At 46.4% G+C, this 24,425-nt stretch overlaps 1 protein-coding gene across 1 annotated transcript in view; it reads left to right on the top strand.

Moving 5' to 3' along the window:
* Positions 1-22,578, top strand: part of TEKT5 (tektin 5) — a 45,777-nt gene extending 23,199 nt beyond the window's left edge. The window contains exons 6-7 of the mRNA XM_063101094.1: positions 17,465-17,619; positions 22,326-22,578. Coding sequence (XP_062957164.1) covers positions 17,465-17,619; positions 22,326-22,578 — 408 coding nt within the window. The remainder of the gene's footprint in view (positions 1-17,464; positions 17,620-22,325) is intronic.
* Positions 22,579-24,425: the final 1,847 nt, after the last annotated feature.

Raw genomic sequence — 24,425 nt, 5'->3', positions numbered from 1 at the left:
TAGAAACTGGGCTGTACCTGCTACCTGTGGCTCGGTGAATATGGCAGTTCTTCACCCCTAAATGCCATCCCCCGACTTGTTCTAGAGAGTCACCCTGTTGGTCCTAGGCTGGGTGTCACTGTGGCTTCCAGAAGGTCCTTTATCTGGGGGTTACTAGCTATTTCAGGATCTAACTCTCGGGAAAAGGCCCAGGCCACACGGGTTAGGGCTCTCTGCCTGATGCTTACCTTAGTGCCAGAAGGAATGAAAGGTCTTCCTGGTGTCCCAGGATGCTTAGGCATCATCACTGCACCTGGGTGGTAGGTGCCTGGACAGACCCAGCATGAGGGGTCCTCCAGAGTTCAGATACTGGCAGTGCTGAGGGCCGTGTCAAAAGTCTGGGTAGGGGGTGGGAGGATGGGGGCTGTTTCATCAGTTATCAGTCCATGGGGACACTGTGCCCGACAGGAGAAGTGGGGCTGGAATCAGGAAAATGCAGACAAGATCCGGAGCTGGGAAGGTAGCTGGCAGTCCCAGTGAGGCTGTTGTGAGCTCATTTTGTGAATGCCATCTACACTTAGGGACACTGTTACTTGCTCACTTGGTGACAGTGCTTTGCTTGGAAGCCCTGGGTGGGGCAATCACTGGGATTGGTTCCTGCTGAGGCAAGAGGAATATGACACATCCTGGTGAGGCGGAGGGTTGCTGCGGTGCCTCCTGGGGACAACTATGTCCTAGCAGTCTCCTAATTTCTTCCATGCTATGACTTGTCCACTTTTGGAACCTTGTCTGAGTGACTGCCTGGTACCTGCTGCCCAGCTTTGCCATCTACCGACACTCTGGCTTTAACGTCTGCTTGTCTCTGCACAGGGAGCCCCACGGTGCCATGCAGAGGGCTGGGTTCAATTCTGGCTCCAGCACTGCCTGGCTATGTGAGCAAGGTCAGGTTGCCTCATCACTCCATGCCTCAGTTTCCTCTTCTGTCACATGGGATCAAGAACGGTTGGCAAAGAGTGGAGAGAATAAGAGGGGCAGTGCCCATCACCTAGTAAGTGACTGATGAATATTAGCTACGAAAATGGTAAAAAGCCATGGTCCAATTTCTGACAGGCTGAAGTTGGGTACAAGCAAAGTGCCTGAAAGAACATGGCACCTGGGTTGAATTTTTGTATGGCTAAGGGATCTTGGGAAAGTAACCCTTCTGAATCTGTTTCCTAATCTATAAGAAAGGAATTACCTGGGGCTGGCCAGTTAGCTCAGTTGGTTAGTGAGCAGCCTTGTAACACCAAGGTCAAGTGTTCCGTTCTCTATACTGACCAGTTGCTAAACAAAAAACAAGAAAGGAATTATCCTACCAGCTAAGAGGACCAAATGAGAAGTTCGAGGTGAGTAGTTCTCAACCTTAGCTGCACATTGGAATCACCCAGGTGCCTGGGATCTGCCTCTAGGGGTTCTGATTTAATTGGTCAGGGTGTGACCTGCAACAGACTTTTTAAAAGCTACCCAGGGAATTCTGATGGGCAGCTAGAACTGAGAACCAAAGGTTCAGAGTTCAGACCAGTGGTTCTCCAAGTGTGGTCTTTGAACCATCAAGATCATCTGAAAACTTATTAGAAATGCAAATTCTCAGGCTCCATCTCCACCCAATGAACTCTGAGGATAAGGCCCAGTGATCTGAGTTTTATCAAGCCCTCCAGTGTATCTACAAGATGCAGGCGTGCAACTAATGTTTGTTAATCCCCTCTCTCCCCCTCCCCTCTCTCCCTGCAGCAGATATTTACTTAGCACATCCAGTGTGCTAGATTCTGAGTTAGGTGCTGGCCAATACGACAGCAAACAAAAGAGACAGGATCCCTGCCCTCAGAGGGCTTATGTTCTAGTGAGGCAGATAGATTTAAAAAATAAGTAAACACACCATTAATTAACAATTGTGATGTGTTGAGGAGACCCTGGAAGGCCTGAAATAGTGGGTTACCATTAATTTCCAAGGAGCATAACAGTCTGCTCTCAAGCAAGGAGGCTTCACCCATTTTCCAGACCCCTCCAGGACTTTCAGGACCCTGATCTCAGACACCCACTCAACAGCTGATATTTGTATTAGCTGGGTATTGTCTGAAGGCAGCTGGGCCACCACTGTTAGGAGACAAGTTGTTCGACATCTACCTTCTGGAGTAGTGCTTCTCAAATGGGGCAGATTTACTCTCTGGTGGCATCTGTGAATGTCTGGAGACATTTTTGGTTGTCACAATTGTTGGGGGTGGTGCTACTAACATACAGTGGATAGAGTCCAGGGATGCTGTTCCACACCCTCAAATGCACAGGACAGCCTGCACAACCGAGAAGTATCTGTCCCAGAATACCAGGAGTGCTGAGGTTGAGCACCCCACCTCCAGAGCACTCACGTGTGAATTCCTGGCCAGGTCCCTCCAGAGTGCTCCTCTCTTCTCTGTCCTTGTTCTCGGGTTGACTGAACTTGAAAATCTTCCACCATCTGACCAGAAAAAGGAGTCCAAGCTGCCTTCCTCCTTCCCAGGTTGGGGAATCTGCACTGAGCCAGGCATCTCCTTGGAAACCCTTTGGCATCGTGCAATTTGGAAAACAATAAATTTGCAAGGTTGCACAAAGCATCCAGAAGCCTAAAGCCTGCTAGAACTGCTAAATCTATTTTTCCCTCCACATCAAAAATAATTTCCTGGCCTTAGAAGCTCTCTCTGCTGTCACAAGACAAGACGCAAGGCAGATAGTTTTACATGGCAAACATCCCTGCCAAACACATCCCCTTTCAAAGCTGTTGGTGGATTTCTCTTCCAGCCAGGAATATCAGTGCCCTTTTCTGCTGAGCCGAGGTTGGTTTCATCTGAGGCAGACCTGATAATTGCCTTTTGCACCCATACATGGCTAGAGAACAGTCCCTGTGCTGATCTCACCCCTCCCACATGCTGGGTGCTGGGATGAGGACGAGTGGTTGGGGTGGAACTTTGCCTCCAATCTATAAAGCACGAGAATGGATGATCATGGTGCAGTTTGCCATCTTGCTGTAAGCAGCAGGAGAAAGAAAAGAATTCATCATCAGAACAAAAGTCATGTTAGCCTTACTAGGTGCAGCCAGAGTTCTAAGCGCTTTACTTAATTAACCCATCTTTCCTTCCTATAAAACTATGAAGAAGGAATTCTTATTAGCTCCATTTTACAGATGAAGAAACTGAGGACAAGTGGCTGGAATCCATGTGGGCAGTGTTGCTGTAGAGTCTGGGCCTTTGGTTAATATGAACACCACTCCCCCACCATGCCCTGCCATAGCCTCATAATAACAACAATATTAATAAATAACATCTATAGCAGTGATTCCCAATTGAGTCAATTTTGTCTCCCCAGGGGACATTTGGCAATGTCTGGTGGCATTTTGGTTGTCACAAATGGGGGATGTGCTACTGGCGTCTAGTGGGTAGAGGCCAGGGATATTGTTAAATGTCCTCCAGTGCCCAGGACAACCTCCCCCACCACCCCCGCCACAACAGAGAATTACCTAGCTCCAAATATCAATAGTTCCTAGGTTGAGAAAGCCTGGCTTCCTGCATTAAGGTTTAAATTTTAAAAGACAGAAAGAAAAAAGATGATAGATAGGTGGGTGGATGGTTAGGTGGATGGACAGATAGAAAGTATGGAGGTTGGAAACCCAGATCTATGGAGTGCTTGCGACGTGCTAGACACAGTGCTAAACACATTCCATGGGCTACCTGCATCAACCTTGGAGTCACCCTCTGAGGTAGATGCATCAACCTTGAAGTCACTGCTGGGGTAGGTACTATTATTATCTCCGTACGGATGGGGGAAACTGAGGCCCAGAGAGGTCTGGCGACTTGCCAAGGCCCCATGTTGGGCAGGGTGGTGCTGGCACTTGGATACAGGCTGACAGCTCCCGAGCCTCTCTTTCAGGAGGCGCCTCCTGATTCTAGTGAGGCGGGCAGTTCTCCCCACTGTACCTTCTGGATGCTCTCGTGACCTCATTCCTCTTGTGGCTCTCCACACTGCCTGCATCTCAGCTTCCCCAGACCAGTCCCTCTGTCCATCCTCCAAACAGCAGCCATAGAGATCTGCCTAAAACTGCAAATCTCACCATGTCTTTCTCCAGCCTTAAAACTTTAATATGCATAGGAATCACCTGCAGATTCTATTCATAGGTCTGGAATGGGGCCTGTGATTCTGCCTTACTAACAAGCTCTCAGAGTCCAGCAATTCTGGTCCATGGGCCACACTTTGAGTAGCAAGGCACTGGAGAAACCCCAGAGGAACAGCAGCCTTACAAGACACAGGCAGTTTAGAGGGATCATAGCTTCCTCTGTGATGATTTATAGCAGTAGTTGCAAACTTATGGCCCTGGGGGCCAAATTCCCTCTCCCTGCACCTGATTTTGTAAATAAAGCTTTATTGGAGCACAGCCATGCCCAGACATTTGCATGTTGTCTGTGGCTGCTTTCGTGCTACAGTGGCCAAGTTGAGTAGTTTCAGCAGAGACCAGAAGACTGGGTAGTGGGATTCCCAACAATCTGAAGAGGTTTGACTTGAAGAGTTTAAAGCAAACTGTGTATATGTGCACGTGTGTGCGTGTGTGCATACACACACATGTGCACACAGAACCATTCACACCTGCTGGTGGCATCTCAGGCTGGATCTTGGAGGAAGTGGCTCCAGGCATATGTGGGAGCTTCATGATGGAGATGGGTATTTATAGTGCATGTTGCCTGGCCCAGGAGCACCCGCAGCACCCTAGCCAGTGAGGAGGCACAGGCCTTGAGTCCCCATTCCCTGGTGGGCCCAGAGCAGCCAAGGGTTCTGCGTGGGGGTCTGAGGTCCACAGTTGGTTTGTGTTAGGGCTGGGATGGGAACCCAGGTCTCTTGGCTCCCTACCCAGGGCTCCTACTTCCAGGGCACCCTGCACAGATGTCCTGTGGCTGGAATTCTGCCAGGCAGGGGGATTGGTTAACAAGAAGAACTTTGGTTCCACAGATGGGGGGATGTAGCCTGAAGAGCCACCCACCATCTGCCTTTGGCTGGCTCCCTCTGCAAGCAACATTCCAGAGGTTGAGAAAGAGGATTCTCCTCCTCTGTGACACAGGCAACCCTGTCTTGACTGCTTATGCTGCAGTAAGTGGGTTGATGGAGGCTGTGGTGCAGGAGGTTAAACCCAAGCTCTGGACTGGAGGCCTAAGGGTCCGTCTCTCTCTAGCTGTGTGACTTTGTTGTGTTGTTTAATGTCCCAGAATGTTATCTGTGATGTCCAGGGAATTGGATGAAATGATTCCGAAGGTAGGTTCCTTTTGGATTGAAAAAAATAGTAATGGATTTTGGCAGTGGTGGAGGCAAGAGTGAATTTTTTAAAAATTGAAGTGAAATTCACATAACATAAAATTATTTTAAAGTGAAAAATTCAGTGCCATTTAGTACACTCACAGCGTTGTGCAATCGCTCCCTCTATCTAATTCTAGAATATGCTCATCACCCCAGAGGGAAACCCTCAACCCATTTAAGCCCACGTTCCCCAAACTCCACCCATTCATCTTTTGTCTTTGTGTTACAGTAACACTTGTAACAGGCATTGGATTTAATAATTTTCTTACTTATTTATTTTGTTCTTTCATGTAAAAATAAGGATTTATTCAGTGTTGTAAATTAACCAGATGATGAACACAGAAGCGATCTGGCAGCTGAGAGGGTTAAACAATTCCATTCCTGGACCAAAATGCCATTCTGTTAAAACCTAAATACTATGTTCGTTTTCTTATTTTGAACTCAAAACACTGATTGGTTTTCTCCAAGTTGCTTTATTAAACCCTTTTTTAAAAATTGAGGTATAACGTAGCACAGTAAAGGACATGACTGCATTAATCTGTGCACAGACTGATTTTGATTTTTACATATGTGCACACATGTGTAACCACTGCCTAGTTCAGTGGCTCTCCACTAGGGGCAAATTTGCCCATCAGGGGACAGTTAGCAATGTGATTGTCATGACTTGGGGGTGTGCTACTGGCGTCTAGTGGGTGGAGGTCAGGGAAGCTGCTAAACATTCTACAGTGCACAGGACAGTCCCTACAACATAGAATTATCTGGTCCCAAATGTCAATAGGTGCTGAGTTTGGGAAACCCTGTGCTGGACATTTCTAGTCTAGGACATTTCCAGTTCTAGGAGCTCTCCTCCTGCCCCTCCCAATCAACACCCCCTCCCCAGAGGAAACCATTGCTCGCTTCTATCACCATCAATTAGATTTGCTTGTTCTTGAAATTCATAATAAATGGAATCATACAATATGTTTTCTTGGACTTAGCTTCTTCCACTCGGTATAGTATCTCTGAGATTCATCCATGGTGTTTTGTTATGTTAGAAGTTTGTTCTTTTATTATTATTATTATTGCTGAATAATATTCTATTGTAGGATTTTTCCACAATTTATTCATCCTCCTGTTGGTGAATGATTAAGTTGTTATAAACATTCTTGTACAAGTCTTTGGTTGGACATACAGACTCCTTTCTTGTGGGTATGTTCCTAGGAGTGGAATTGCTGGTTCCTAGAGTAGGTGTATGTTTAGCTTTAGTAGATACCTCCAGTTTCCCAGAGAGGTTAACATGTTGCCTTCCACCAGTAGTGTATAAGTGATCCGGTTTCTCTACATCCTAGACAATACTTAGAATTGTCTGTCTCTTTCATTTTAATTAAAAGACAATGGGTACAAAGTTTCTTTTTGGGGTGATGGGAATGTTACAAATTAGATTATGGTGATGGCTGGACAACTGTAACTATACTGAAAGCCATTGAATTGTATACTTTAAATAAGTGAACTTTCTGGTAAATTGTATCTCTATAAAGATGTTTTAAAAAATTGAAAAGGGGGAATAGCTTTCCTATGAAATGATTTAATGTTTTTCATTTATCACTTAAAATCACTTTGGAAATCACTGGTTATGGCATTGATGTCTCCCCTATTTCTTTGCTATCTCTCTTCTTGATTCCCACCTTAAATACTGTTATTTAAAAGCAGCCCTAAGTTTTGGCTATTGCATTAGTCCATTTCTGTTGCTTATAACAAAACACCTGAAATTGGGTAATTTCTGAAGAAACGAAATTTATTTCTTACAGTTTTGTAGGCTGGGAAGTCCAATGTTCAGGGAACACATCTGATAAGGGCTTTCTTCAATGGGTAGCGACTATAGCAACACACGGTGAGAATGGTTTGAGTGAGAGCTAACCTGCTCTCTCACTCTCCTTATAAAACCATCAGAACCATGGCCATGACCACCCTTAAACCATCAATCCATTACTCCAGGAATGGATCAATCCATTCACATGGGCACAGTCCCCACAATCTAATCACCTCTTCAAGGCCCCAACTTTTAAATACCACAATTGGATTTCCCACCCTCTTAACACTGCTACAATGGGGATCAGGTCTCCAATACATGAACTTTCTGGGGACACATTCGACCCGTAGCAGCTATATATATGACGGTTTGTTCATGAATCTGACTGTAGGCTTGAACTACTAGTCAAAGAGGCTTCCATGTACCCATTTTTCTGGAAAGTTCTGGACAACCAAATGTTTGTGCCTTGGACCATTCTTTCTTTTTGATATCAGTTTATTCTATCTCTAGTGTTTATGTTCATTTCTCAGGGGGGGCCTCTGAATTCCACAGGCCTTGCTTCTTTGATCCAAATTTCTCAACAAATACATCAAGAGCAGTGATTCTCCACTATGGGTAATTTTGCCCTCCAGGGGACAGTTGGTTGCACAACCTGGGGTGGTGATGGTATGTGTGTGCTACTGGCATCTAGGGGGTAGAGGCCAGAGGTGCTGCTAAACATCTTACAATGCACAGGACAGTCCCCCACCACTACCAGTAAAGGATCTTCCAATATGTCAATAGCACTGAGGTCAAGTGTCAGTGCTGGGATTGGAACCCAGGAGGTCTGATGGATTCTGAAGTCCTGCTTTTCCTAGTGAACTCCTTGGTCATATATGACAACTCATTTAGGATTAAGTTCAGCTACATTTAATAGAAAACCCCCAAAACATTGGTTTAAATCAGTTAGAAGTTTATTTTCCTCTCATGTAAAAGAAATCTAGGGCTGGCAAGATATAAATATAAAGTATACATGAAAAAAATATATATATTTAACCATCACACACTTATCTCATTTTGTTCTCAAAACTACCCCGTGGGTTAGCAAGTTATCATTATTATGCCAGTTTTATGGACAAAGGAACAAGTGCCCCACACAGTGTCTGGCAGCTAGAAGGAGCTTCAGATGTTGAGTACAGATTGCATAAGGCACAGAGAGGTTGCGATCCATGCCAGGTCACACAGCAGGTAAGAATGGGAGCTGGAATTTGAATCTACATCTGTGTGACCACAGAGAGGCTCAGGGAGATGAAGTGACCTGTCCCCAGGTGCACGACAAGTGGGAGGCTTAGGACTCCCCTTTACCAGGCTCGTTGCATCTTGACTGACAGGCAGTCTGCTGCATGCTAAGCGCAGAGCTAGTGGCTAGGGAGGGGAGTCAAATAACACCCTCCCACACATACGCTGCCACCATCCCCTTTCCAACTGAGTTTCTGCTCCTGGCCAGGGCTGGGCTGGGAAGGCAGGGCAGGCTGCCAGACCCCTGGTGCCAGGACTCCTCCCATGGGGTGACCCCCTGGGCCAATCCCCAGCTGCCCCGCCCAGCCACTGAGATGAGCCGGGCTGTGCCTGTCTGGCTTTGTGGGAACAGAAAGGTTAACATCCCTGGGAAGACGCCTACAGTGGGGGCCCTGAGGTCCAGGAAAGCCCCTGAGAGCTTGGGGACCTGGCAGAAATGCCAGCTGTGTGTGTGTATGTGTCCATCTCTGTGGCCAGGGGGCAGGAGACAGCTAGGGAGAGGGACATGATGACTTTCTTGATGTACTTTCCAGGATGTGTTCAAGAAACACACACGCTTTGGGAAGAGCTGGGCATGCCACCCCTGTATGACTGTAAGGGTGTGTATATCTTGCCAGCTGTGTCTGTGTCGGGACAGCAGTGGGGTGGGGGTGGGGGGTACACACTTGCTAAGGTTTTTAAGATCACTCTCTCCCGGGCCCTGTGCTAATCACAATTCTGGTGTGTCTCACCAAACCTCACCTCTACCCTATGAACTGGGAATGATTATGATCCCAGGCTCAGAGAGCTTAGGACACTGGCCCAAAGTTGCCCAGCTTGGATGGGCTGCAGCGGGGATTTGGATAGACCCAGGCCGTCTGGTGCTAAGGTCTGTACATCCCATGGGGTGTTTAGTTTCGTCGTCACCAAACACCCCGTGGTGTGTACTCATCCATACAGGGAGTGAGTGTTCATTGAGCACCTATGGATTGGTTTATATATGCAGAGCTGGCAGAAAAATGCCTGGCACACAATAAGCACTATTTTAAGTGCTAGGAATTATTATCATTGTTGTTGGTATTATTAGTAGTAGTGGTACTACATTCCAGGCATTGATTGATGTAAGCAGAGGGGATTCAAAAGTGAGCAAAACAGACCAAAATATCCCTCCCCACGTGGAGCTTACTTTCTGGTGGGGGAAGATGAACAAAAAACTTAATGAACAGAGCACATAGTATGTCAGATGGTGTAAGGGCCATAGAGAAAATAAAGCAGAGAAGTGGGCAGTTGGGAGTGCTGGCTGGTTTGGGGGTTGCAGTTTACAATGGGGTGGTCAGGGAAGGCCTTCTCAGCACTTTAGCCATAGCCTGCAAGAGGTGAGGGGATGAGCCATGGCTATCTGGGAAGGAGCATTCCAGGCAGAGGGGACCGGCTGTGCAAAGACCTGTGGTGGGAGCATTCCAGGGTTGATATGGATGTATGAGATACACCAACTCTGGGAGCAGGTGGATGGGTGGGTGGGGTGGGTGTCAGCAAAGGAAAGTGGAGCTGTTTGAGATGCTCGCTTTGTGCGTGTGCATATGTGTGTGTGCACATGTGTATCACAGGCACCTGGAGTCTGAAGGCTCCTGAGCTTAGCAGCATGTGCAAACTTGCCAGGGCCTCACTTCTGAAGGCTGCCCAAGCTCTGAGCTCCCTCCCTGCTTGGGCAGGGGTCTGGATTGCCTGGGCCATGGTGGGAGGAAGGGGTATCTCTGCACCTGGGTACTGAAGTTCCAGGTTTTCAGTCTGTTGACATTAGATTTCCTCCAGAAACCTGAAAACCCTGGGTTGAGGCCGGTACTCCTGCCCCAGAACGCTTCCTGGAGGCAGCAGCACACAGTGAGCAGGTCACCCACATGCACATCTCAGAAAATATCTTCTACCTCCCTCGCTCAATATTAGAGATGAAGTTTACCCCACTTGGGGCTTCCTGCTAGGACAGTCAGTCTTGATACTCGACACCATGTTCCTGCCTGCAGCATCAATCCAGCTGCTTCCCTCTGAGCCTTATTCATCTTTGCTTATTCCTATATCACCTGTGCTAATGGTTCTTGACCCTGCCTGCATTTTCAATCACCCAGGGAGTTTCTGAAAAATCCCGATACCCAGACTACACCCCAGATTATGGAAATCAGAACCTCTGGAGTAAGACCCAGGCATCAGTATTTTTTAAAACTCTCCAGGAGATTCCAATGTACTGCTGAGTTTGAGAATCAATGACTTTTACTTTCAGATAGAATTTTTTCATCAATTGGATTTCTCCCTTAAAAATAAAGACTTTAAAAGTTATTTTATTTTTTTTGGCACCTGGCCAGTACAGGGATCTAACCCTGGACCTTGGTGTTATCAGCACCATGCTCTAACCGACTGAGCTAACAAGCCATTCCTTAATTGTTGAATATGGATCTTTTGACTTAAATGTGTTCTCACAAAACGTATATGGCTGTTTTGTGTGCATGGATTTAAAATTTTCTCCAAAGGGATTGTGTAATGTTTCTTGATTTCCTCCCCGGGCACTGTTCGAAAGACCCACCCTTGTAGCTATGTGCAACTGATCTCCACATCCGATGCTGCTGTCATGATTCATCACCTTTCACTTGCCTATCTCCATGGTCGTGGGCACCCAGGGGACTGCCAGCTACTTGCCCATCATGAGTAATACTGCATTGAACGTCTTTGAACATGTATGTCCCTTGGTGGTCCTGGGTGATGATTTCCTACATTGCACACCTGGGACATGCGGGCCCCTGATTTGATCTTATTACATTGGATTGTTCTCTAGAAAAGCTGCCTCCAGCTCGGGATGACAGCCCCTTTGCTTCCTCCTCAGCGTGAAGGTCCAGGCCTCTCTGTCTTCAGCCTCTGCCTCTATTCAGCCCATGCAGCTCTCTGCCTCCCGGTCCACAGCAGTCACATTCCTCAAACTTCTGGAGGCTGAGTCATTGCCCCCCAGAGTTTCTGGAGGTGCACAGGCTTTCAGGACATGGGTGGGTAGCAGGGGCTGCTCCCCAGATGGAGGGTGTGTGGCTTTTTCCCCTTGGCTTTGAGTGACAGAGGCTGGACAAGAGGTTACAGGGAACATTTTTCGGCAAAGTGCACACCCATCTAGCAGATGTGCCTTGGATATGAGTCATCGATCGGTTCTAGAGTGGCCAATTCTGGAAAACCCCTTCTGTTCTGAAAAACCCACAGGCAGGTCTACTCAAGAAATGCCAGCGGGGGTAGGGGAGGGGGGCTGTGGGGAAACACTTGGTTCCAGAAAGGGATGGGAAGGCTCAGACTCTGCAGCGGCCCCTGCCTCTCAGCACCCTCATCCTGGGCCTGTCCCTGCCTGCATAGCTCCGCAGCTCTGCCTCAATTCTCTCACCTGCATTATTTGTGTATTTGGGGGTGTCCAAAATTCAGTCACTCCTAGGCCACCTTCCCAATTTTGCCATATCCATGTGCCACCTGGACTATGATTTACTTTGTATTTCTGTCTACATAGAATCACTCAATTTTTGGAAAATACATTTATTTAAAAGATACGCTTTATCTCTCTTTGATAAATGGAAAATCAACAGCATTTGCTAGGGTAGCTAGAAGATGAGGAAAATAACGAGAGCAAACTATAAAAATGTTGTCTGAGGCTATTGCTTATAGAAGCTTCTCGAGTGCACAGTGGCTTTTTGTCAATCAAGGGAGGTAACTGGTTGTTAGAGGCGACCCTCCCTGGGGCACACTCCTGGAAGTGGTCAGTGGGTTTGAAAAATAATTGACAGGGAAGTAACGGTCTCATTTCCATCACCCCAAAATCAGGGAGTGCTGCTAGAACCTTCTGCATAGGATTGGATTGATCCTATAATGAGATGATCTACCTGAGAATCTTGGTGCAGCGCTGGCCTGGAGTCAACACTTGATAAATGGTCAGGGTGTCTCTCTGTCCTTGTCCCTCTGCTGTGCTTGCACGGGGAATTCCAGGAGAAATGAAATGATGCCTGTCTCGTGCCATGTCCCCCACCCATGTGCTGCACACCAAAGGCATCCAGTAAGTGCTTTTAGCAGGAGTTGGAAAGGACTTGAGCTTCTGTGATGCTAAAAGCGTTTGTCTTATGGGTAGTGATCGTGTGTAGGTGCTCAACAAATGTTTGTTGCGTAAAGGAGAAAACAAAAGAGTGAAAAATCCACTAGGACTCCGCGAGGACAGGGTTCTTCCATTTCATGCCCTGCTGGGTCCTCTGCCTACAACAGTGCCTGGCACTAACTAGGTGCTCAGTGAACAGCTGTCATGTCGATGCGTGAATCAGTGAATCTGTAGATTAATCGGCTGATGAATGAAGAAATGACTGAGCACTTGAATGAGTGCCAGCCCCTCCCCAGACCCAGGAAACAGACCTTTTGAAAAGTTTCAGGTCCCCAGTGAGGCTGGCCAAGCCCTGAGCAGGGGACTAGGGGATCATGGAGCAAGTGAACAAAGAAAGAGAGAAAGCGGCCTGAAGTCACCAGGCTCAGGGGCATCTTTAGGTCCCCTTAGCAACAGCACTTCCTGGTGGGAGCAGAGTATCTGTGAGCTGCCTTGGGTGGGCTGGGGTGGGGGCGGGGTTGGCAGGTACTGACAGCACCTTCTGATCACCAGCCAAATCCTCAGTAATGCCCTCAATCCCACTCCAGCAACAGGCTCCCCAAGTAGGAACATCTAGATAAAAGGGTGAGGGGCTGTTTTTTACAAGAGGACAAACACAGGGCAATGTGGCACCAAGAAGCATGTTTCATCTGTATAAGGCTTTGTTTTCCTCCATGCTGGGCTGAAGTGGTGCTTTCTGAGCTTTGTACATTTCCCCCACTGTCTCCACAATTCTGAAGAAAATCCCAGGGCTCCGAAGAGAGGTGTTCCCCACTTGAGTGTTTGCATGCCATTCACATGCTGGGCACAGGACCTTCTGATGGGACAATGTTTAACCGGAGTGCGGTTGGAATTGCTTCGGTTCTGGGTGGCTAACTGAGGGCCAGGTGAGGGGCCGGCCTTCCTCCTAGGTGGGCTATAAAGGAAGCTGGGCAACCTCCTGCCCTCCCGACTCTGCCGCCCCTCTCAATTCCACCAGTAGGAAATGGGCTTACTTTTATCCACTTGAAGTAGTGAAATGCTGTCTTTCCAGGAATTTTTCTTAAGCAAATAGGGAAGCCAGGACATTAACTGTTTGGAAAGTTGTCTTTTAAGTAATTGTTTGGTGCCCAACCCAACTAAAATAGTCATCTCCAGTATCTGTGAATATTTTATAGCTCACAAAAAATGGAAAACAAGATGACAGTAAAATCCTTTAAGGTGGGGATGGGTCTTATGTTGGCAATCCTTACCCCATTCAGGAGATCTGGCTTATTAATGTGCAATCAGTTTTCCCTACATCAAAATCTGAGATGGGTAGGTTTATATAATTTTTAGCTCAGCCTGTTTTCAAATTTAAGTGCACACAAGAATCATTGGCGAGCTGGTTAAAAATCCAGACTTCAATATTGCGCTGTGATTCATTCATTCATTCATTCATTCATTCAGTTAATGTTTATTGAGTTACTACTATGAGTAAGGTTGCCAGATTTAGCAAATAAAAATGCAGGACATCCAATTAAACTTGAATGTCAGTAAAGGGACATGAAAATCAACTACATCATATATTGATAAAATAAAATTAAATTAAATTAAATTTAAAAAACTTGAATGTCAGATCAACAACAAATCACTTTTTAGTATCAATATGTCATGCAATAGCTGAGACATGTCTTACTCCATTCAGGCTGCTGTAACAAAGTACCATAGACTGGGTGACTTATAAATGATGAAATTTACTTCTCATCGTTCTGGAGGCTGGAAGTCCAAGATCAGGGTGCCAGTACAGTCGAGTTCTGGTGAGTGCCCTCTTCTAGCTTGCAGACTGCCGACTTCTTGTTATTTTTTCACGTGGTGGAAAGAGAGCAAGGTAGATCTCTAGCCTCTTCTTATACTAATCCCACGCACGAGGGCTCCACCCTCATGGCCTAATAATCTTCTCCCAAAGGCCTCACCTCAAAATGCTGACACATTGGGATTAGGGTTTCAATATGTGAATTTTGGAGGAACACAACACTTTACAGGAACTTTCACTAAAAAGTGCTTTGTTGTTTATATGAAATTCATATTAATGGGTATTCTATAGTTTAACTGGTAATCCTAACTCTACACCGAGTGCTGTTCTGGGCAATGGAGGTGCCGCCCTGACTGCCTAGACCTTACGTTCTAGTGAGGGAGACAGACAAGCAGACCAAAAGATACACGAAGGAAGAGGAAACCCAGGTGAGGGGTGGGGGCGATTCAGCTTCCTGATGGTTTTGCTGCTTAGAAATTTCTTCTATCAAATACCCTCGTTCATAACTTTTAAGTTCCATATTCCGTAAAGCCCTTGGATGCAAATAGAATGCAGTCAAGTTCTTTGCAACACTGTAATAAGGGTGACTCTTGCTCAGTTTCCAACAAGCTCTTTCTCATTCCCATTTGAGACCTCCTCAGAATGGCCTTTACTCTCCATATTTCACCACCACTTAACCAGTCTCTAACATGTTCCAAACTTTCCCTGGTCTTCCTGTCTTCTAAACCCTCACCAGAATCTAGGTTTTTTCTTGCTTGCTCATTCAAATTCTTCCAGCCTCTGCTTGTCACCCAGTTCCAAAGCCACTTCCACATTTTTAAGTTATTTGTTATAAGCAGTACCCCACTTCTTGGTACTAATTTTCTGTATTAGTCTGTTTCTGTTGCTTATAATAGAATACCTGAACCTGGGTAATTTATAAAGGAATGAAATTTATTTCTTACAGTTTTGGAGGCTGGAAAGTCCAAAGTCTAAGGAACACATTTGGTAATACCAAAATTTGGCCCTGAATGGTTGTGTCAGTCTGTTTTCTACTTCTTATAACAGAACACCTGACTGGGTAATTTATAAAGGAATGAAATTTATTTCTTAAAGTTTGGTGGCTGGGAAGTTCAAGGTCTGGGAGGTGCATCTGGCGAGGCCCTTCTTCTTGGTGGGGACTCTCTATGGAGTCCTGTGGTGATGCAGAATATCAAATGGTGCTCACTTGCTCTCCTTAGAAAGCCACCAGTCCACACCCATGATAATCCATTAAACCATTAACCCATTACTCCATGAATGGATTAACCCATTCGTGAGAGCACAGTCCTCATGATCCAATCACCTCTTACAGGACCCATCTTTCAACACTGTCACTTTAGGGATCAGTCTTCCATGTGAGCTTTGGAATGGGCAAACATTCAACCCATGTCAATGCTCTAATTCCTGACTCATCCCTCTTATCTATCATTCCCATTTGGCCTATGGTCTACGGATGTATGAATGGGGACTATATTGGAAGATAACGCTGTTTGAGTATAATTTGAGGGTGCCTTTGGGACTGTTATGTTGAAAATCATTGTCCCCTACCACTGGTCTAAAATAAAAAAGGTAGACAATATTGAATAAATGTAGAATAAATTATTCCACATTACATGCAGATACCAATTTCTGTTCTTACATCAGTAGACTTCCCTGTTCCCCTCTCCCTCCAGACCTCCATGGTTTTGATGATGGAACTTTCCAAGGAGGGTTTCCCTGTAGTTTCTCTGAAGTACACTCCTCATTCATTAATAGGGTAGAAATAGTAAAAGACCTTTACTGGTTGTCACCTTGTTTCAAGATGGTGGACACAACCACAAAGCAAAGAGCAGGTTTATCTTAAGAAGTTACTGGTGGACCTGGTGAGTGGCATTTCTAAGCGATATTGAATCTCTCTTCCTGGTCATGGATAATGCCAGCACTTCCTTCCGGATGTTGTGGGCCACTGTGGCAAGATAACACTTCTGAGCTTGTCAGGAACAGAACACATGCTACTTCGCCATTGGGTCCCACCAAGTCTGGAGGAGATGTCAGCCCAGCCCACCCACAAAGGTAGGGTTCTCACAGGAGAGGGACACCATGAAAACCAGAACTGCTCACAGATCTAGGGCCGCTGGGTGGCAGAAGGCTGGAGAATGGGTGTTCCAGTCACAGTGAGGTGACTTCCCTTCACTACCATTGCCTCAATTCTGGGTGTGTTTATAGTTGGCTGAGTGCAAGACGAGGTTCCTTGGCTAATGGATTGGGCTACTTTGCCTCCTCTTTATTCATTCTCTCATTCTTTTATTTTTTACTATGGAAAATTTCAAGCACACATAAGTAGAGTCATATAAAAGACCACCATGTACCCAACACAAATGTCCACATTTTGCCAATCTTGTCTTGTGGATTGATCTTTTTCTGGTTTTCATTTTATTTTCTGTTAAGGCATGACAGTCTTACAGTAAAGTGTACAGCTTGATGAATTTTGATGATGAATTTTTACCTGTTTCCACCTATGAAATCTCTACCCAGATCAAGATATAGAACATTTCCAGCCCCCAACAGGCTCTCTCCAGCTGCTTCCAGGATCAGCATTTTCATTAATTGTAGGTCACAATGGTGACATTATATTGGGAAAAATATCTCTACAGATAGAGAATTTTGTATTTCTCTCTCTCTTTCTTTCTACTTATTTACCCACCTAATTACCAGGAAGGTAAACTGTGGATAGTAAAAATATATGGAACAACCTAGACTAATTCAGATGAAAACGGCTTTAGAGATTAGCTATTATTTTGGATTATCTACGTTGATCTTAAAGACCTTCCTTCGTTCTTTCTTCCCTCCCTCCCTCCCCCCCCTTCCTTCCTTCCACTGAACACCAATTGGCTAACTCCAGTGGATATTGGAGATTCAAACAAAACCAGTCTTGGTACTTGCCTATCCCCAGCATTCACAGTGTTGTGGTCACCAGAGGTGCCTGAAGCTGCTTCCCAGGGTCATTTTAGGAAGAGTGAGGCCCCTCCCCCCAGGTGTGCAAGGTTGAGGAAGGAGTATTCTAAGCACCTGACTGGGGGCTGACCTAGGTGACTTCACTCTCCCTCCGCACTCCAAATGGGAGGAGGACAGAGGGCCCTGGCACGTGGTGACACCCTCATGTTCCCTGTAGACGCTGCAGGAGATCTTCCAGGCGGAGAACACCATCATGCTGCTGGAAAGGGCCATCATGGCCAAGGAGTGCCCACTGAAGGTGGCGCAGACAAGACTGGAGTGCCGGACCCGGCGCCCCAATGTGGAGCTGTGCAGGGACATCCCGCAGTTCAAGTGAGTGGCAGAGGCTGGGGGGTTGGGTGGGATGGATCTGTGGGCATCCAGAAAGTGGAAGGGGTGGGTCTCAGGAGCTCCCAGGAAACCTGGGTCTGAAAAATAGATGCTCTATTAATCAGGACTTCACTTCCACAACTCAGCAGGGCTCTGGGCAGGGATGTGCAGTTCTGAGGTCCAGCTGAGCTGTGCCACTCCACAGCGTCCCATCACTGGGAGGCCCGGCCCTCTGCATTGCAGTCTTCTCACCTCCATAAATGAGGGGTGGTTTTGTAGCTCCATTGTACTCTGGAAACCCTCCTGCTTTACGTGGAAAGCCATGGAGATGTCAGCCTCCCAGGCAGACATGTGGCCTTTGCCCCTTAGTGGCTTCACCTTCTCTCTCTCCAGGCTCCCATGAAAGAGACGCAGCTCACATCTCACTCATTTTCCACCTCCCTCTTTGTACAGTTCTCACTGTGAGCCCTTGGAATAGCCTAGTCGGCTCCTCACTGTGTGGATGCCACCCATCCCGCTCAGCGAAGGAGGCCTGCTCTGTTGACAAAGGGCCTCCTCACAGCAGAGTTGGTGACAAGCTCATGCCAGCCCAGAAAAGGGGTTTGAGCGTGGGGCAGGGGTGGAATGGGATGATGGCCAGGCAAAGAACGAACAGGTCATCAGACATGGGGAATTATTTTCCCATTAACGTGCTGTGTGACTTGGGGCAGACCACTGGGCCACTCTGTCCTCTCCATGCTAGGGACACGATTTCAGTTGTCTATTGCTATATAACAAATAACCTCCAAACTTAGTGGCTCGAAAGGACCACGTTTGTTATCTCAGTTTTTGTGTGTTAGGCATTGGGCTAGTTTCTGAGTATCAGGTCTCTCAATCAAGGTGTCAGCCAGGTCTGTGGTCTTATCTCAAGGCCGGACTGAGGAAGGATCCACTTCCAAGCTCACACGGTCATTGGCAGAACTCAGTTCCTTGCTGTCTGTGGGTCACAGGCCAGCCTCCGTTCCTTGCCATGTGGGTCTCTCCAGCATGGCAGCTTGCTTCACCAAAGCGTGCAAGCCAGGAAGGCAGTAGACAGTACCAGCAAGGAGGAAGTCACAGTCTTTTGTAAACTAATCATGGATGTGACAGCCCATCACTTTTTCCTTGTGCTCTCCTTTAGAAGCAAGTCACTTGGTCCAGCCCCCACTCAAGGGTGTGAATACTGGGAGGAGGGGATCATTGAGGACCATTCTTGGAACTTCCTACCACAGGCTGTACGGGTCATTTTGGTGGACTGGGAAGAGGCTGAATTCGGTCCCCGTCTCAGCAGCTCATTCACTCTATAAACCTTGTTAAATGTTAACTGTGCTAAGTGCTGTGCTCACTGGGCTTGTAGCATAAATTCTCTTCCATCAAGACACCCGTTTGAGAAGGCCCTCCACACACACCCAGAGAAGAGGATGGAAAGGACCACCGTCCTTGGGCTTCCTTAGGCACTTTATTTCAGCCCTGGCCCATAGCAAGGAAGTTCACCCTGATGTCTAACTGTAATCCCTCAAGCTGCTTTTGACCTCTTTCCTGTTAGTCTACTTTGGCGGGAGCCGGTGAGTCAGTTACCCCTATTATTGTGGAATGGAAAGAGAAATTGAGGTCCAGAGAGGTTGAGGGAGCTGTCCTAGCCACACAGCACTAAGCCAGGGCTTAACTGGTCAGGGAGTACAAGTCTTGGGACCCCACGCCTAGATGTGGAGAGATGTCAAAAAGAGAGCTGTGAGTCGGGAGAAAGAAGAAAGAGATTCAAGAGAAAACACTGGGTGGTTCCCAAGTGATGATTTGTGCATAGCCTCAGTTACTGCCTACGACAATTACTCAGGAAATAGAAAAGCAGCTGTGTGTTGGGGGCGGTGCAGGCAAAGTTATCCCAGGCCTTGAACTTGAGGGCCTGGCTACATGCTCCTCAGCCTGCTGCTGGCTTGGAAGGTCTTCATCCCTGGAAGTGTGGGGGCAGTGTGGCCAGCTGGGCTGGAAGAGGTCTAGGTCCTGGGTGCAGGGGGGTGGTGGGTGGCTCTCCTGATCCCTCCTCCACCCATCCCCGCTTCTTAGGTACTCAGGCTGGGCTCCAGCCGTTCCTGGGGTGAAAAGCTCATATGATCCATTTGTCCACCACAGGAGACTTCTGTAGTTAAGGGCTTTTGCAGGAGACACAGATGTTACCCTGGAGGACTTACCACTTTGGGACAAGCTCACTGCCTTCCTATGCAACAATTATGTCACTGAGGGGTACAGACAGAGAGCAAGTGGACAGAGTGTGTTTGGCCCAGGCCCCCGGTGTCTCTGTCTGTGTGTGCATTGTGTTTTGGTGTGTGTGCCCGGGTGTGCTCGGAACTGATCAGCAACAGGACTCGGGCTGTGTCTCCCTTCTCTGGGGGCTCAATTGCCCTGTTGTCTGTGCATCATCTTCCTTACCACCGTCTTCCCCATCCGCACCTTTGGGTCATCTTTTTCCTCTTCTACAAGTGGCCTGTCTTCTCCTGACATCCTCCAATCACCCAGGTCCCATCCATGACCATTTCTCACAATGAAAGTCCATTTAAATTTGAATTAAAATTAATCAAAATTAAATAAAATTTAAAATTCAATTTGTTATTCACACTAATTACATTTCCAGTGCTCAGTAGACACATGTGGCTAGAGGCTACTATATTGGACAGCACAGAACAGAACATTTCCATTGCCATAGAAAGTTCTATTGGACAGTGCTGCTGGGAGAGTTTCCTGACTGCTTCGGCCGCTTCTCTCTAGCCCAGGTGTAACAAGGGGAAGTTCACCCTGATGTCTGACTCAAGTCCTTCCAGCTTCACACCCTCTATTCCTGAGCACAGTTTCTTGGTCCCTTCTCCCTAGAGGTGGGACGCCCAGCACAGCCCCACAACCATGCTGCCATCGCAGCCTACATGCTGTATTCATTTCCTGTGGCTGCTATAACAAATTGCCACAAACTGGGTGGCTTAAAACAACAGAAATTTATTCTTTCGCAGTTTTGGAGGCCAAAAGTCCAAAATCAAGGTGTCACTAAGTTTGCTCCTCCTGGAAACTCTGTGGGTCCATGTCTCTCTCCCAGCCCTGGTGGCTGCCGGCAATGCTTGGCGTTCCCTTGCTTGTAGACACATCACTCCGACCTCTGCCTCTGTCTACACAGCCTACTTCCCTGTGTAACTCTGTGTCTCGAATCTTCCTCTCCTTTCTGATATTAGGAGATCAGTCACTGGATTTAGGGATCATCCTAAATCCAGGATAATCTCATCTTGAAATCCTTAATTTAATTTACATCTGCAAAGACCTTATTTCCAAATAATATCACATGCACGGGCACCAAGGGTTAGGACATGGACACTTCTTTTGGGGGGACTCTGTCCAACCCATTGTTCTTGGATATCTCAAAAACCTCTTCACCTCTCTCTTGCCTCTACTCTTGCCCCTTCCAATTTAATCTTTACATGGCATCCTGGAGTTTATCCCAAAACTTGAATCAGCACGTCATTCCCGTTTTCAACCTCCTCTGCCCCCCATGGCTTCCCACTGTACTGAGAACAAAATCCAAGCCCCTTAATCTTGCATGTGCTTTTCTTTTTAGAAATGCACCATTCAATTTGGTAGCCACCCACAACATGTGGCTAACTGATATAAATTTAAATTATTTCAAATTAAATTAATCAAATGTAAATTTCAAATTAAATTAATACAATTAAAAATCCATTGGCCAAGAGCCATAGTTCTCTGGAGAAGTGTGGGCCTATGAGCCATGAGCAGCTGACACTCACAAGAGCTGGGGGTGGTGCCCCAGCTGTAAGAGGGATCTGAGCAAGACCCCAGGAGCCACCACTACACCTGACTGTCTTCCCCAGGTGAGGCTGGTTCTGTTACCCTGTTGCCCCGGTTTTTAAAATTGTAATAAGATAGACATAAAAGTTACGATCAGTGACATTTAGTACCTTTACAATGTGCAACCACCACCACTATCGAGTTCCAGAACATTTTCATTGCCCCCCCAAAAAATCCTGTACCTGTTAAGCAGTCCCTCCTGTTCTCACCTCCCCCTAGCCCCTGGCAATCACTCATCTGCTTTCGGTCTCTATTGATTTGCCTACTCTGGACAGTTCATATGAATGGAATCATACAACATGTGACCTTTTGTGTCTGGCTCTTAGCATAATGTTTTCAAGGTTCATCCATGTTGTAGCATGTATCAGTACTTTATTCCTTTTTATTAGGGCTAAATATTTCACAGTATGGTTATACCACATTTTATTTATCCATTCATCTGTCAGTGGACATTTGAATTGTTTCCGTCTTTTGGCTATTGTGAATGGTGCTGCTATGAACATTCTTGTACATGCTTTGGTTTGAACACCTGTTTTCAGTTCTTTTGGGTCTATACCCAAGAGTGGAATTGTTGGGCCATTTGGTAAGTCCATGTTTAACTTTCTGAAGAAGCTCTAGATTGCTTTTCTGTCCTCTATTTTACTATCCTATTTCTTTGTGCATATCCCCTTTGGTAACGCTCTTGTGCATCTGCTTGTCATCTGCCTCTGTCTTCCCCTGGAGGTTGGAGTCTTGTCTGTCCTGCTCGTGTCTGTCTCCCAGTGCCAGGCACGGATCCTGCCACATAGCAGGTGCATCTGTGTTGAATGGCCGAATCAACTGTGCTTTCTCTTCTGCCTTTCCCCCAGGCTGGTAAACGAGGTATTCACCATCGATGACACCCTGCAGACCCTCAAGCTGAGGCTGCGGGAGACACAGGACACGCTGCAGCTGCTGGTAATGACCAAGTCCCGGCTGGAGCATGAACTGGCCATCAAGGCCAACACCCTCTGCATCGACAAGGAGAAATGCATGGGCATGCGCAAGACGTTCCCCAGCACCCCCCGCCTGTTGGGCTACACCTCTGCGCCCTGCTATGGGCAGGTTTCTTATGCAACATAACATTTGAAAAGGTTGAAAAACAAAATAAAAGAAAGTGTCATTTTCTCCCTCTCCTCCTATCATAAATATAGATATTTAGAGCCAACATAAATGTGCTCACACCAAAGATCCTGGAGCTCATTCTTCGTTGCAGAACCGGCTACATGGCAGTCTCTAGGAGGAAAAAGACTGTGATTGCTCAGCGATGGAGTGGTGGGAGGTTTGCGAGCATCCCCAAGAATGGAAGAGGCTATATTTCTTTTTCTTTCTTTTCTTTTCTTCCTTTTTTTTTTTTTTTTTTTTTACCTGTTTGTCCATTCAGGAGCACAGTGTAGACTGTGGTGTTCCAAGATTGCATACTGGAGCTCAGAATCCGAAGCCCAGCTGTGTCACTTAGCTGTGTGGCCTTGAACGAACTCCTAACTTGGGCATCCTCATCTATGAAATGAGGTCAGTCAAAGGTGGAGGTGATTGTCAGCAGTGTGGGGCAGGGCCAGAAAAATAGGATTTGGAGTCAGAAGTCCTGGGTTCAAATCACATCTTTGATAGATGTGGTGTTTTAGAAATTGCTATGGGAAAAAAAGGCAAAATCAACTCTGTGGTGGAGCAAGAGGAGGCCAATGAGAGTTGAAGGAAAGTTCTATGAGGAAGTGATATTGCCTGAAAAAGTTAAGCATAAAACTACCAGATGGCCCAGCAAGTCCACTCCCAGGCATATACCAAAGAGGAGTGAAAACCGATAAACACTTGCACATGAATGTTCAGAGCAGCCCTAATCACGATAATCAAAAGGTGGAAACAACCCAAATGTTCACCAATGAATGAATGAATGGGAAGACAACATGGGGTCAAGCCATATAATGGAATATTATTCAGTCATAAAAAAGGAACGAAGTCTTTGCGGTGGTTGTAGCCTGGTGAAACTAACACAAGCTACAGTGTGGATGAACTTTCAAAACATTGTGCTACATGGAAGAAGCCAGACACATGGGTCACATATTGTATGATTCTATTTTTCCGAAATGTCCAAAATAGGCACATGCATAGAAATAGCAGATTGATAGTTGCCAGGGAGAGGGGAATGGGAGTAACTGCTTAGTGCGTACAGGGTTTTATTTGGGGGATAATGAAATGTTCTGGAACTAGATAGAGGTGGTTGTATAACATTGTGAATATACTAAGTGCCATAGATTTGTTCATGTTGAGTGGTAAAAGTTCACCTCAGCTAAAAGAAAAAAGAAGAAATACGGAGCTGAGTCCTGAAAGATAAGCAGGATAAAGCAGAAGAGGAGTGGGATTTCTGGGTGGGAGGAAGAGCGTGGATAAAGACAGGGAGCTATCATCTTGGATGGAGAGCTCTTGGAGAGGCTTGAGAATAATCTAGAAGGGCCAGCGAGGCTGGATCATGAAAGACAAGCAGTTTAGACTTTTTTTCCTGAAGTCAGTGCTCCCCAAACTTGACTGTTCACGTCAGTGCTTCTCAAAGCTTAGTGTGCATTCCCAGGTCACCCGGGGACCTTGTTACAATGCAGATTCCAAGTCAATAGTTTGGGGTGAAGCCTGAGATTCTGAATTTCTAACAAGCTCCAAAGTGATGCTGATCGTCACTTTGCGTGATTTTTGCCATACCCAAGTACCACCTATACTATTATTTACTCAGTCTTTTATTTTGGATTGTTACACTTAAATGACATTTTTAAAGGCAAATTCATTGCATCACTGCAAATATGAAACCTGCTTTGCCCAATGTCAAAAACAAAATATTGCTAATGACTTTTGCTAGGTAATATTGTCTGCCCGAGACCTTAGGTCTGAGGCCTTCTCTCTCTTTGTTCAAAGGGAGGTCAGCAAGTCTTAGGTGTTCAAGA

Source organism: Cynocephalus volans, chromosome 6 (assembly GCF_027409185.1).
Source record: "Cynocephalus volans isolate mCynVol1 chromosome 6, mCynVol1.pri, whole genome shotgun sequence".
NCBI classification, from domain to species: domain Eukaryota; kingdom Metazoa; phylum Chordata; class Mammalia; order Dermoptera; family Cynocephalidae; genus Cynocephalus; species Cynocephalus volans.
Note: the sequence above shows the minus strand (reverse complement) of the source record. Positions and strands in the feature narration are given on the sequence as shown.